This window comes from Pongo pygmaeus, chromosome 1, assembly GCF_028885625.2.
Source record: "Pongo pygmaeus isolate AG05252 chromosome 1, NHGRI_mPonPyg2-v2.0_pri, whole genome shotgun sequence".
In the NCBI taxonomy this organism is placed as follows: domain Eukaryota; kingdom Metazoa; phylum Chordata; class Mammalia; order Primates; family Hominidae; genus Pongo; species Pongo pygmaeus.
In genome coordinates, this window is record NC_072373.2 from 215447931 (window position 1) to 215461666 (window position 13736).

General features: G+C 49.4%; 1 protein-coding gene across 1 annotated transcript; it reads left to right on the forward strand.

Moving 5' to 3' along the window:
* The first annotated feature begins 371 nt into the window (after window positions 1-371).
* Window positions 372-13502, forward strand: AGMAT (agmatinase (putative)). Its single transcript, XM_054437338.2, has 7 exons — window positions 372-728; window positions 2025-2227; window positions 5280-5328; window positions 6421-6616; window positions 7619-7798; window positions 10617-10701; window positions 11733-13502. The coding sequence occupies exons 1-7, from the start codon at window positions 457-459 to the stop codon at window positions 11804-11806; spliced, it is 1059 nt and encodes a 352-aa protein (XP_054293313.1). The 5' UTR covers window positions 372-456; the 3' UTR covers window positions 11807-13502.
* Window positions 13503-13736: the final 234 nt, after the last annotated feature.

Sequence of the window (13736 nt, forward strand, 5' to 3'; positions counted from 1 at the left end):
AAAAATATTACTCTGGGGTGGCTGCTGTGGCTCACACCTGTAATCCCAGCACTTTGGGAGGCCAAGGTGGGAAGATCACTTGAGTCCAGAAGTTCGAGACCAGTCTGGGCAACACAGTGAGCCCGTCTCTATAAAAATAAACAGAATACTCTGAATGGGAGAAGAGCCTGCTGAAGGCCACAGCGGGGAGCAGGGCGCAGACACCCCTGGCACAGTGCCGGCCAGTGGGCACCCCCAGCCTGATTCTTTGCCAGAGGCTGAAGTCCAGAGGGGTTGAGGGGAGAGCGGCAGGTCCCTGGGGCCCCTCCCCCGCCTTGATTCCAGGGCGTCCCTGACCTTTGAGCCGGCTCGGGTTCCGGCTCTGGCGCGTGCACACTCGCCTCGCCGTTAGGGACCAGCCAGATCGCGGCGGCCTCGCGGGCGGTCTGGTCGGTGAGGTCGGGGCCGCGCGCGGCAATGCTGAGGCTGCTGGCGTCCGGGTGCGCCCGGGGCCCGGGGCCCGGCGTGGGCGTGCGTCCTGCCGCAGGGCTCTGCCACCCGGGGCGCCGCCAGAGCCGCCAGGCTTCCGACGCTCCCCGGAACCAGCCCCCCAGCCCCGAGTTCGTGGCCCGGCCGGTGGGCGTCTGCTCCATGATGCGCCTGCCGGTGCAGACCTCACCCGAGGGGCTGGACGCTGCCTTCATCGGGGTGCCCCTGGATACTGGGACCTCCAACCGGCCTGGGGCGAGGTAAGGCCTGAAGGACGGGGGCCCGGTACACGTGGAGGGACTGCTTGCTGGCTGTCGGGCATGGAAAGCACCGGGGCAGGCACCCCTGCTGGCCCCGGGTCGAGTTGGAAGCTGGTGGCCGGCTCCAAAATGCCCCTTATGGTTTGAGATGGTTGAGTTCCCTGGACTCTCAACAAGCAACCCCAGGGCTCAACATGGGCGTGGCCTCCCACATCTTAGTGTCATCATTGGTCAAGAAGGGATTTTGGCCGGCCCGGTGGCTCATGCCTGTAATCCCAGCACTTTGGGAGGCCGAGGTGGGCGGATCACGAGGTGAGGAGTTTGAGACCATCCTGGCCAACATGGTGAAACTCCGTCTCTACAAAGGTACAAAAAAAAAAAAAATTAGCCGGGAGTGGTGGCCAGGGCCTGTAATCCCAGCTACTCGGGAGGCTGAGGCAGGAGAATTGCTTGAACCCGGAAGGCGGAGGTTGCAGTGAGCTGAGATCGGGCCACTGCACTCCAGCCTGGGCAACAGAGTGAGACTCCGTCTCAAAAAAAGAAAAAAGAAGGGATTCTGGAGCCTGAACCTTCTCTGTGTCCCCATCCTGGGGCCTTGCTGGGATGGCTGCTGTGGATTCCTCTCCTCTCCTCTCGCCAACTTACAGTGGCAGGTGACATTGCATTTGAGAGCAGAAACTGGCTGCCCCTTCCCCAAATCTGTGGATGTCATCTGACTCAAGAAATGCTCAAATGAAGGCAATTTTCCTAGGATCAAGTCGGAGGAAGCAAAATTCATTTTCCTAATTATTGAACATCAGCAATTTCTGATTCAGTTCAGCAACACTATATCTGACCGTACTGATCTGAACTATGAAAGCCAGCACTTACTAAATGTCTTCTAAGTGCAGGGTGCTTTGCATGATTACCTCATTTAATTCTTACTACAGTGCAAGGTAAATATTTTACAAATTAGGAAACCGAGACTCAGGCAGATCATGAAATTGGCTAATGCCATTTAGTACACTTATTTAGTCTCTTCGATATATAGCCTAGATCAGTGATTCTCAAGTGGGGCGGTTTTGCACTCAGGGGACATTTTGGCAATATCTGCAGGCATTTTTGGTTGTTACACCTTGGAGGAAGGATGCTACTGGCACCTAGTGAGTACAGGCCAGGGATGCTGCTAAACATTCCATTATGCAACACCGCAACATGGAATCATCTGGTCCCAAATTGCTGAGGCTGAGAAGCCCTGGTCTAAGCAAAGCCTGAAATCTCTGCAGATGGCTGACAGGACGATTCTTCCTTCCGCAGATTCGGACCTCGCCGCATCCGGGAAGAATCAGTGATGCTTCGGACAGTCAATCCTAGCACGGGGGCCCTCCCCTTCCAGTCCCTCATGGTTGCAGACCTAGGCGATGTGAATGTCAATCTTTACAACCTTCAGGACAGCTGCCAGCGAATTCAAGAGGCCTATGAGAAAATTGTAGCAGCTGGCTGTATTCCTCTGACCTTGGGTAATGTCAGTCTGCAAGAGCCAGAGTAGTTCCCTGCACTCAGGGTTTATTTATCAGGGGCTTGAGTACAGCTACTTCTCCCGTGCAAGTCACTGCAAATGTGCAGACAGTAGGAAAGAGAGCATTGTAATTCATTGATTTTAATCCCTGGGGAGAGAATATTTCACGTGTGTGTGTGTGTGTGTGTGTGTGTGTGTGTGTGTGTGTGTGTGTCAGTCTCACTCTGTTACCCAGACTGGAGTGCAGTGGTGCAATCTCAGCATATTGCAACCTCCACTTCCTGGGTTCAAGCGATTCTCCTACCTCAGCCTCCCAAGTAACTGGGATTACAGGCGCCCACTACCATGCCTGGCTAATTTTTGTATTTTTGGTAGAGTCGGGGTTTTGCCATGTTGGCCAGGCCAGTCTTGAACTCCTGACCTCAAGTGATCCGCCCACCTTGGCCTCCCAAAGTGCTGGGGTTACAGGCGTGAGCCACTGCGCCCGGCCAAGATGATGTTTCTAATGACTTTATTTGCGAGGAGAACTGCAAAGAGGGTGTTTTTGTCCTGCTTAGGTTCTACATCAACCTATAGGGCAGCTTTCCTCTTATCCTCACCCCTGACCCACTCTCACTTTTTCTCTTGTTCACAAATACTTAAAATGACAGGGATCTTTTCCTAAATATCCAAATTCATTTTTGCCAAATTAGAGAGCCTAGCCTGCGTGGCATAGTGGGAGGAGTGTGGTTTCCGGATGGATGGTTTGAAGTCTCAGCTGCACTTCTCCCTAGCAATGTTGCTGTATACCGTGCTTGATGCTTCACACCTTCACCTGTAAGATGGGAATGATCACAATAACACCTACTTCACTGCATGTTGTGCGGGGCATATAATGAAAGTGCACATGAAATGCCCAGCATCAAATATGGCATATCTTTTTTTTTTGAGACGGAATTTCACTCTTGTTGCCCAGGCTGGAGCAATGGCATGATCTCGGCTCACTGCAATCTCCGCCTCCCAGGTTCAAGCAATTCTCCTGTCTCAGCCTCCTGAATAGCTGGGATTATAGGCGCCCGCCATCATGCCCTGCTAATTTTTGTATTTTTAGTAGAGACGGGGTTTCATCATATTGGTCAGGCTGGTCTCGAACTCCTGACCTCAGGTGATCTGCCCGCCTCGGCCTTCCAAAGTGTTGGGATTACAGGCGTGAGCCATCGTGCCCGACCTATGCATGGCATATCTTAAGCTTCAATAAATGTTAGCTATTATTATTATCAGAAAGAAAACTTTCCTCAGTCTGTGCTGTCCAGCAGGGTAGCCACTAGCCACATGTGGCTACTTAAATTCTTTTTTTTTTGAGACAGAGTTTTGCTCTTGTTGCCCAGCTTGGCTCACGGCAACCTCCGCCTCCTGGGTTCAAGCGATTCTCCTGCCTCAGCCTCCTGAATAGCTGGGATTACAGGCGCTTGCCACCACGCCCAGCTAATTTGTTGTATTTTTAGTAGAAATAGGGTTTCAACATGTTGGCAAGGCTGGTCTCGAACTCCTGACCTCAGGTGATCCGCTGCCTCAGCTTCCCAAAATGCTGGGATTACAGGCGTGAACCACCACGCCCGGCCTAAATCAAATTAATTAAAATAAAATATTCAGTTTCTTCATCATATTAGCTACATGTATGTCACATGCATGTCACATGTGGATAGTGGCTACCATATGGGCCAGTGCAGATAGAATATTCTCATCATCATAGAAGGTTCTATTGAACAGAGCTATTCTAGGCATTTTCCTAGAATACTCTGAAAAGGCAATTCCTAGAGTAGCTCTTAACTTGTCTAATTTCCTCTTTTATTTATTTATTTTTGAGACACGGTCTCACTCTGTCACCCAGGCTGGAGTGCAGTGGTGCCGTCATGGCTCGCTGAAACCTTGCCCTCCCTGGGCTCAGGTGATCTTTCCACTCCAGTGTCCTGAGTAGCTGGGTCTACAGGCGTTTGCCACCATGCCCAGCTAATTTTTGTATTTTTTGCAAAGATGGGGTCTTAATGTATTGCCCAGGTGGACCTTGAATTCCTGGGCTCAGGCGATCTGCTTGTCTTGGCCTCCCAAGGTGAGAGCCACTGCGCCTGGTCTATTTTTATTTTTATTTTTTAGAGACACAGTCTTGCTATGTTGCCCAGGCTGGTCTCAAACTTCTAGGCTCAAGCTATTTATTTATTTATTTTATTTTATTTTATTTTTTGAGACGGAGTTTCACCCTTGTTGCCTAGGCTGGAGTGCAGTGGCGTGATCTCGGCTCACCGCAACCTCCGCCTCCTGGGTTCAAGTGATTCTCCTGCCTCAGCCTCCAGAGTAGCCTGGATTACAGGCATGTGCTACCATGCCCGGCTAATTTTGTATTTTCAGTAGAGACGGGGTTTTTCCATGTTGGTCAGGCTGGTCTTGAACTCCCAACATCAGGTGACCTGCCCGCCTCGGCCTCCCAAAGTGCTGGGATTACAGGCATGAGCCACCGTGCCCGGCAAGCTATTCATTTTTTTGAGATAGTGTCTTACTCGTCGCCCAGGCTGGAGTGCAGTGGCACGATCACAGCTTACTGCAGCCTTGACTTCCCAGGCTCATTAAGCATCCTGCCCATTTGATAAGATCTTACTGTAGCTGCGGTTATAGCTCCCCAGTCTGAACGGGTGAAAATTGGGTTAAGATTATTCAGCTGGGCACGGTGGCTCACGCCTGTAATCCCAGCACTTTGGGAGGCCAAGGCAAGTGGATCACTTGAGGTCAGGAGTTTGAGACCAGCCTGACCAACATGGTGAAACTCCGTCTCTACTAAAAATACAAAATCAGCCAGGTATGGTGGTGCACACCTGTAATCCCAGCTACTCCGGAGGCTGAGGCAGGAGAATCGCTTGAACCTGGGAGGCAGAAGTTGCAGTGAGCCGAGATTGTGCCATTGAACTCCAGCCTGGGCAACAGAGCAAAATTACATCTCAAAAAAAAAAAAAGAGAGAGAGAGATTATTCTATGTAATCCTCCAATTCACTTTCCAGATGTTTTCTTCTTCCTCTTTGCAGGTGGAGATCACACAATCACATATCCCATATTGCAAGCAATGGCAAAAAAGTAAGTCTCAAATGGCTTGGGCCCAGCAAGGTTTCAAAAGCCAGAAGCTAGGGAATGAGTTATTTGCTGTTTGGTGGCATTAGGTGACTGCTGCTGGCTCAGGTTATGAGCTGCTTCTGGGGATCAAAATTAAGGTTGAGCTCCAGGTGTCTCTGTCAGTCACCAGCTAGAAGCCAAGACAATTTATTATTAACACTTCTGGCCACCCTCCCTTGCCCTAGATCTGTCCTGGTATGTGTGCTCAGCATTTTCAACTCGCTTCTGTTTTTGGAAGATGAGCCTCTAGTGAAATACACAACCTCAGTTAACTTCAGTTTCTGTTTTGCTTCAGTGGCCAAAAACAAACACTGACAGGCACAATGGTGGAGCTTGCTGAGGGGCCCTTGTTTCCTCCTGAAAGGGCACCTTTCCCAATCAAAAGACTGATTTGCCAGTAGTGGAAGTCTACCCGGGATTGGCCGACTTTGGCTAATTTAGTTTGAGAAAGAGACAGAAGGACCAGGGTGGAGGGTGGCAGCTCCAGAATGTGTCTATGGAAGCACATGTAGGTGGCATTCTGGTTGGAGGTGGGAGGGTGCAGGTCTTTGCTCAAAGCTGCATTTATTCCTCACGGATTTGGATCAGATGTTTATTTTGGGTGGCTGGCAGGGGTTGATGGAGGTTATGGAGAGAGCTGGATTGAAGCTTCCTCTTCCTCGGTTGGAGAAAGGGTGTGTCTTGGTTAAGCCTTCAGCCAAGCTCGCCTGTGCCACCACCCTTGATTCTCATCCTGTCTCTAAATGAAGCAAATTCTGGGTGATAGGTGTGCACCACCCTTGATTCTCATCCTGTCTCTAAATGAAGCAAATTCTGGGTGATAGGTGTGGGTGGCAGCCAAAACATGTCTATTTCCTGCCTGACTTCTGTGAGTTTATTGTTCCTCTGAGATGCTAAGTGATCTCAAGAAGACAGGAACCAGTTGCAAGGCAGAAAACGGATGCCAGGTCTCCCCTTTGTGGCTGTGAATTGTCACCAAGTTTTGGTGGCCTGAAGGGTGGCTGTGCTAGGGCCCCACAGGGAGGGTTGGCCTCTGAGCTGCCCTGTTGTCATCAGGCATGGCCCAGTGGGGCTGCTGCATGTGGATGCGCACACGGACACGATCGACAAGGCCCTAGGAGAGAAGCTCTACCACGGGGCGCCCTTCCGCCGGTGTGTGGATGAGGGTCTCCTGGACTGTAAGCGTGTGGTGCAGATTGGCATCCGGGGCTCTTCCACGACCTTGGATCCCTACAGATACAACCGGAGCCAGGTGACAGACCGAATGCCCCCCACCCTTGCCCCTCAAAATGCCTTCCTCTCCGTTGCCTCACCAGTGGCAACCAGGGATTCAGCAGGGGCTTTACTAATCAAGTCTGAAAGCAGGGATAAAAGGCTGAGTTTGCATCATCAGGGGCATATGGAGCACAGGAGTGAGGAGGTTGGTTTATGGGCCATGGGAAGTCTATTGCTGGGGTGGGGAGACAAGCAGAAATCGACCAACTCCTCGGACGGTGCTGGCTTAGAAGAGGGGAGGAGGCTGGGCGCAGTGACTCACACCTGTAATCCCAGCACTTTGGGAGGCTAAGATGGGCGGATCACCTGAGGTCAGGAGTTCGACACCAGCCTGGCCAACATGATGAAACCCCGTCTCTACTAAAAATACAAAAATTAGCCGGGTGTGGTGGTGTGCACCTGTAATCCCAGCTACTCGAGAGACTGAGGCAGGAGAATTGCTTGAATGTGGGAGGTGGAGGTTGCAGTGAGCTGAGATCGCGCCACTGCACTCTAGCCTGGGTGACAAAGTGAGACTCCATCTCAAAAAAAAAAAAAAAAAAAAAAAAGGGGGAGGAGGTCCGGACCCAAGATGAGTTGCCACCTTCTTAGTTCTGGTCCTCATACCCTCTAGGCAGAATGGTTCTCAGATAGACATGTATGACAAGACCCCAATGGGAAAGACCCAAATCCCTTGCTTTTAGAGTGTGCCAAGGCCAGTCTTCTGGACAGAGCATTTCAAAAGGTGCTAGCGTGAGCTGCTGTTTCCCACTCTTGCTTTAGCAAAGCTTCTCTCTGATTCCAACTCCATCAGTCAGCTTTGACCCTGCTTCCTTACCACTCATTGTCCCTCCCTTCCTCACCTGTAAAATAGGATAGTTCCCTCTTCATGGAGATGGAGGGTCAAGTGTCAGTGCACACAGAGCTGAGCATGGGGCTGGCAAACAGGAAATGCCCTGTAAATGCTGCCAGGCAGAAACCTCAGTCCCTGTCTCCACAGGGCTTCCGGGTAGTCCTGGCTGAAGACTGCTGGATGAAGTCGCTGGTTCCTCTGATGGGGGAAGTCAGGCAGCAGATGGGAGGCAAACCCATTTATATCAGCTTTGATATTGACGCTCTGGATCCTGCCTATGCGCCAGGGACAGGAACACCTGAAATTGCTGGTCTCACTCCTAGTCAGGTAAGGAGATTCCACCAGTGAAGATCGTGGGGGTGGAGACACTTAACACCCATTTTCCTGGGACTTGAAGTGAATCTTTAGGAATCAGGATAGGATTTTTGTATGTTTGTTTGAGATGGAGTCTCACTCTGTCGCCCAGGCTGGAGTGCAGTGGTGCGATCTCGGCTCACTGCAACCTCCGCCTCCCAGGTTCAAGCGATTCTCGTGCCTCAGCCTCCTGAGTAGCTTAGATTACAGGCACACGCCACTGCGCCCGGCTAATTTTTGTATTTTTAGTAGAGATGGGGTTTCACCATGTTGGTCAGGCTGGTCTCAAACTCCTGACCTAGTGATCCACTCACCTCGGCCTCCCAAAGTGCTGGGATTACAGGTGTCAGCCACCGCGCCTGGCTGCCAAGGTAGGATTATAAGAGCAGAGCACCTAGGCCTCTTCTGTTCTCTGGGCTGAGGATAAGTTTGAATACCCTCTTACTGAAGGGTGATTGATTTTGGCAAGGGCCTTCATTTCCTATCTGGGATATAATAGTCCCTTATTTTGTCCTTTATTTGCTTTTCCTGCCTTCAGTTCATCTGTCATGAAAACAACAGTTCATGGGAACAACATTATAGTATCCTCTCTTAAGAACACTAAACTTGGCCGGGCACGGTGGCTCACGCCTATAATCCCAGCACTTTGGGAGGCCGAGGCAGGTGGATTATGAGGTCAGGAGATTGAGACCATCTTGGCTAACACGGTGAAACCCCGTCTCTACTAAAAATACAAAAAAATTAGCTGGGCGCGGTGGCGGGTGCTTGTAATCCCAGCTACTCAGGAGGCTGAGGCAGGAGAATGGCATGAACCCGGGAGGCAGAGCTTGCAGTGAGCCGAGATAGAGCCACTGCAGTCCGGCCTGGACGAAAGAGTGAGACTCCGTCTCAAAAAAAAAAAAAAAAAAAAAAAAAAAAGAACACTAAACTTGGCCAGGTGTCGTGGCTCACGCCTGGAATCCCAGCACTTTGGGAGGCCGAGGCGGGTGGATCACAAGGTCAGGAGTTCGAGACCAGCCTGGCCAAGATGGTGAAACCCTGTCTCTACTAAAAGTACAAAAATTAGCCGGGCACGGTGGCAGGCGTCTGTAATCCCAGCTACTTGGGAGGCTGAGGCAGGAGAATTGCTTGAACCCTGGAAGCAGAGGTTGCAGTGAGCCGAGATCGTGCCACGGTACTCCAGCCTGGGCAACAGAGCAAGACTCCACTTCAAAAAAAAAAACCAACCAACCAAACAAAAACACTAAACTTGGCCGGGTGCGGTGGCTTACACCTGTAATCCCAGCACTTTGGGAGGCCAAGGCACCAGGCGGGTGGTTCGCCTGAAGTTGGGAGTTTGAGACCAGCCTAACATGGAGAAACCCCATCTCTACTAAAAATACGAAATTAGCCGGGCATGGTGGTGCATGCCTGTAATCCCAGCTACTCGGGAGGCTGAGGCAGGGGAATCACTTGAACCTGGGAGGCTGAGGTTGCGGTGAGCCGAGATCGTGACATTGCACTCCAGTCTGGGCAACAAGAGCGAAACTCCATCTCAAAATAAACAAAAACACTAAACTTATCTTTTTAGGGTTAAATTTAAATAAAAGTGCATACAATGGGCCAGGCGCAGTGGCTCAGGCAGTAACCTCAGCACTTTGGGAGGCCAGGGTGGATGGATCGTTTGAGCCTAGCCTGGACAACATAGTGAGATCCCGTCTTTACTAAAAATAAAAATAAAAATTAGTCTGGTGTGCTAGTGTGCACCTGTAGTCCCAGCTATTAGGGAGGCTGGGGCAGGAGGATCAACTGAGCCTGGCAGGTCAAGCCTTCAGTGAGCTGTGATCATACCACTGCACTACAGCCCGGGTGACAGAGACCCTGTCTCAAAAATAAATAAATAAATAAATAAATAAATAAATAAAGTGCATACAATGGCACAATTACCTGCCAAGGTAAGCTCAAGAGTTTTAGAAACACCTAAATAAAGCTCCAATAATGTGTGCTGGGAGTAAATGCACGGGGGCAGAATGGTTATGACTAGAAGCTCCCTGAGGGCAGGACCTATGTATTGTTCCCTACCTTGTCCTTGGAGCCTAGGACAGTGCCTGATACAAATAGTGGGCACTCAAAGACATTTGAGAGTAAATGAATGAAGACTGCTTAAACCTAATCAAGTACCTTACATCCTCTAAGATCTTAAAGGAGGGTGGCCATAACTCTCTCTCTTGACATGGCCGTAACCATCCTCTCTTCTCATGAGGGATTTCTGAAACACATTCCTCATCCCTCTGCTTAGCAATCTTCTGGGCTTTTCATCTGCAGCATGGGAACCCTTTCAGACAAGGTCACTCTCTTCCCATCAGTCTCCCTCACTTATTCTGTCTTCTGGCCACATCTCAGTACCTGAACTTTTCCCATCTTGGTGCCTTTGCCTGTGTTTCTCCCGCTGCCTGGCCTATCCCTTGAACTGGGTATTTCCACCTTGGGGAAGACTTACCCACCTCTCCAGTCTGTTACCTGTGCTGATACCATTCTGGGCTTGCTTTTCTTGAAGCCCTTGGTGCATGACATTGAAATGATTGGTTTCCTTGTCTCCATCACCACACCATGCAGCCCTGAGGAGCAGGGACTGTGTACGCATTATCTGTGTCTCTGGGAGGCCTGCCAGTGTGCCTGGCAGTCAACAAATGTTTATGGAGGGAAAGCCAATTCCAAGTCAAAGGGTGGTGTGTGCTGGGAAAAGCTCTACTGGGTGCTTTTCATTGTAAATGATTACCACTGTGGACAACTCAGTCTTGATCTTGAATAGGCTCTGGAGATCATCAGGGGTTGTCAAGGCCTGAACGTGGTGGGCTGTGATCTTGTCGAAGTTTCACCACCATATGATCTTTCTGGTGAGTAAGCGAGGAGACTGTGATCCATGGGCAGCTGGTAGCTTAAATTACATGAAGCTAGTTAATAAGTAGAAAGTGAGGCCGGGTGTGGTGGCTCAAGCCTGTAATCCCAGCACTTTAGGAGGCCAAGGTGGGCAGATCACCTGAGGTCAGGAGTTCAAGACCAATCTGGCCAACATGGCGAAACCCCGTCTCTCTGAAGATACAAAAATTAGCCAGGTATGGTGGCACACACCTGTAATCCCAGGTACTCAGGAGGCTAAGGCAGGAGAATTGCTTAGAACCTAGGAGGCAGAGGTTGCAGTGAGCTGAGATTGCGCCACTGCACTCCAGCCTGGGTGACAGAGCGAGACTCCATCTCAAAAAAAAAAAAAAAAAAGGATGAGTCCCTTATATGACTTGGGGAAGCAGCTGAACATGTCCAGTGGTGAAGAAAACACACCTATTACTGCACACCTTACAAACATGAGCTCATTAACCCTAAGAAAACCCCTAGGAGGTAGTTAAGTGTCATTAGCTTGCCCACCAATCAGCAGAAGAGAAAGAAACCAGCCTGCAGTCTAGTGACAGGGTGGTCCAATCCCCGTCTCCTTGGATGTTTCATTGCAAAGTGAATTCTAAAGCATAAATATGTTAATATTTATCAAATAAGAACTTAGCTGGTTAAGATCTTCAAAGCAGATGCCATCCCAATAATTTTAATGTAGACAAGCTTATGGAATTAGGCCTATCGACCTCAGAGGGTAGATAACAAATACAGTACATATCATTATTATAGGTTCTCCTTTGGGAAAAATCTGTTCTCAGAGTAAACAAAGAACTTTCTGAATTTTAAAATATGATTCCCAAATGATGCTTGATGGAGGCAGAGAGCCTGAGCAAGCGTGTTCACAGCTGGCGGGCACCCTAGAGGGGTGCACAAGACAGGGCTCTGGAAAAGGAGGCACAAGGGGAAGAATGCTGAGGAGTCCCAAGGCTTGGCTCAGGGGGTGGTCTGCAGGGTATTCATGTCAGGTTTTACTTTTTCGTAGGGAACACAGCCCTGCTGGCGGCTAACCTGCTGTTTGAGATGCTGTGTGCTCTCCCCAAAGTGACAACCGTCTGAGTCTTGTGCTCTTCAAGACAAAACAGATTGCGTCGCTGACAAGTTCTCAAGAACTTATGAGTAAGCAGTCTGAGAACTAAAGAGTTTATGCCAAGAAAACTTTCTGCTGCAAGTGTCATTGCTGGCTGTGAAGTCGGGATAGTCAGTAGAATTCTCACCCAAACAGCAACATTTCTAAGGAACTTGGATTAATTGGGGGGAGAAAAAAAAGGAGTACTTGTACTGCTTTGATTTTTTTTCCTTTGATGAAAGATGGAGGATAAAGGGGAAGTGAGGAGAATTTCTTTCAAGATTATCTAAACATTAGAAACATGACATTTAAAATAATACTGTATAAGCATTCCATATTTCTATATCTTCCTTTTAAACGTTTTTTTTTTTTGAGATAGAGTTTTGCTCTTGTCACCCAGGCTGGAGTGCAATGGCATGATCTCGGTTCATTGCAACCTCCGCCTCCCGAGTTCAAGCGATTCTCCTGCCTCAGCCTCCTGAGTAGCTCGGATTACAGGTGCCTGCCACCACGCCTGGCTAATTTTTGTATTTTTAGTAGAGACAGGGTTTCACCACATTGGCCAGGCTGGTCTTGAACTCCTGACCTAAGGTGATCCGCCCACCTCAGCCTCCTTAAAGTGCTGGGATTACAGGCATGAGCCACTGCGCCCAGCCGCTTTTTAAAATTTTGATGATCTGCTTCCTGGAGTATTGAGTATCTTCCTTTAAAATACAGCTCCTCCTTGGACGCTGCAGTGAGCTGAGATCACACCACTGCACTCCAGCCTGGGTGCCAGAGCAACACTCCATCTCAAAAAAAAAAAAAAAAAATACAGCTCTTCCTATGAGGTGCTTAGGGCTGCATCTTGGTTTTAGGACCACTGTGAACGTGAGTAAAAAGTATAAAATAACACGGAGAGCCTAATGAAGAAACTTCTTGCTCAGAGGCCTAGAAGGGTACACAAAATGTCTTCTAAACTAGAAAACCTAAGGCCAGACACGGTGGCTCACGCCTGTAATCCCAGCACTTCGCGGGGCCGAGGCGGGCAGATCACTTGAGGTCAGGAGTTTGAGACCAGCCTGGCCAACATGGTGAAAACCCATCTCTACTGAAAATACAGAAATTAGCTGGGCGTGGTGGTGCGTGCCTATAGTCCCAGCTACTCAGGAAGCTGAGGCAGGGGCATTGCTTGAACCTGGGAGGTGGAGGTTGCAGTGAGCTGAGGTCATGCCACTACACTCCAGCCTGGGTGACAGAGTGGGACTCCATTTCTTAAAAAAAAAAAAAAAAACAACAAAAAAAAACCAGGCCGGACCCGGTGGTTCACGCCTGTAATCCCAGGCCTAGGCGGGAGGATCATCTGAGGTCAGGAGTTCAAGACCAGCCTGGCCAACATGGTGAAACCCCGTCTCTACTAAAAAAAAAAAAACCCAGAAAACAAAACAAAACTGGAAAACATCAGCTGGGCTTTTTTTTTTTTTTTCTTGTTTCTGAGATGGAGTCTCGCTCTGTCCCCCAGGCTGGAGTGCAGTGGCCCGATCTTAGCTCACTGCAATCTCCGCCTCCTGGGTTCAAGCAATTCTGCTGCCTCAGCCTCCTGGGTAGCTAGAATTACAGTCATGCGTCACCACGCCCGACTAATTTTTGTATTTTTAGTAGAGACGGGGTTTCACCATGTTGGCCAGGCTGGCAGCTGGGCTCTTAATGTCACTTATTGTAACTCACTTCCTGTAAGACTCAATCTACTCTTTAAATTGATGTACCCTCTATGACTGTAATTCCTGAAATCTGCAGTTAAGCTGTGGTGATCTTAAGCGTGTGTTGAGTTCCACGCAAATTCAATTCTGTTGATAATGTGTCCATAATCAAACCATCATCTTGCAATGCAAGGGCTACCCCATAATTATCACACATTAAAATAGTTTATTTCTTTTTCCA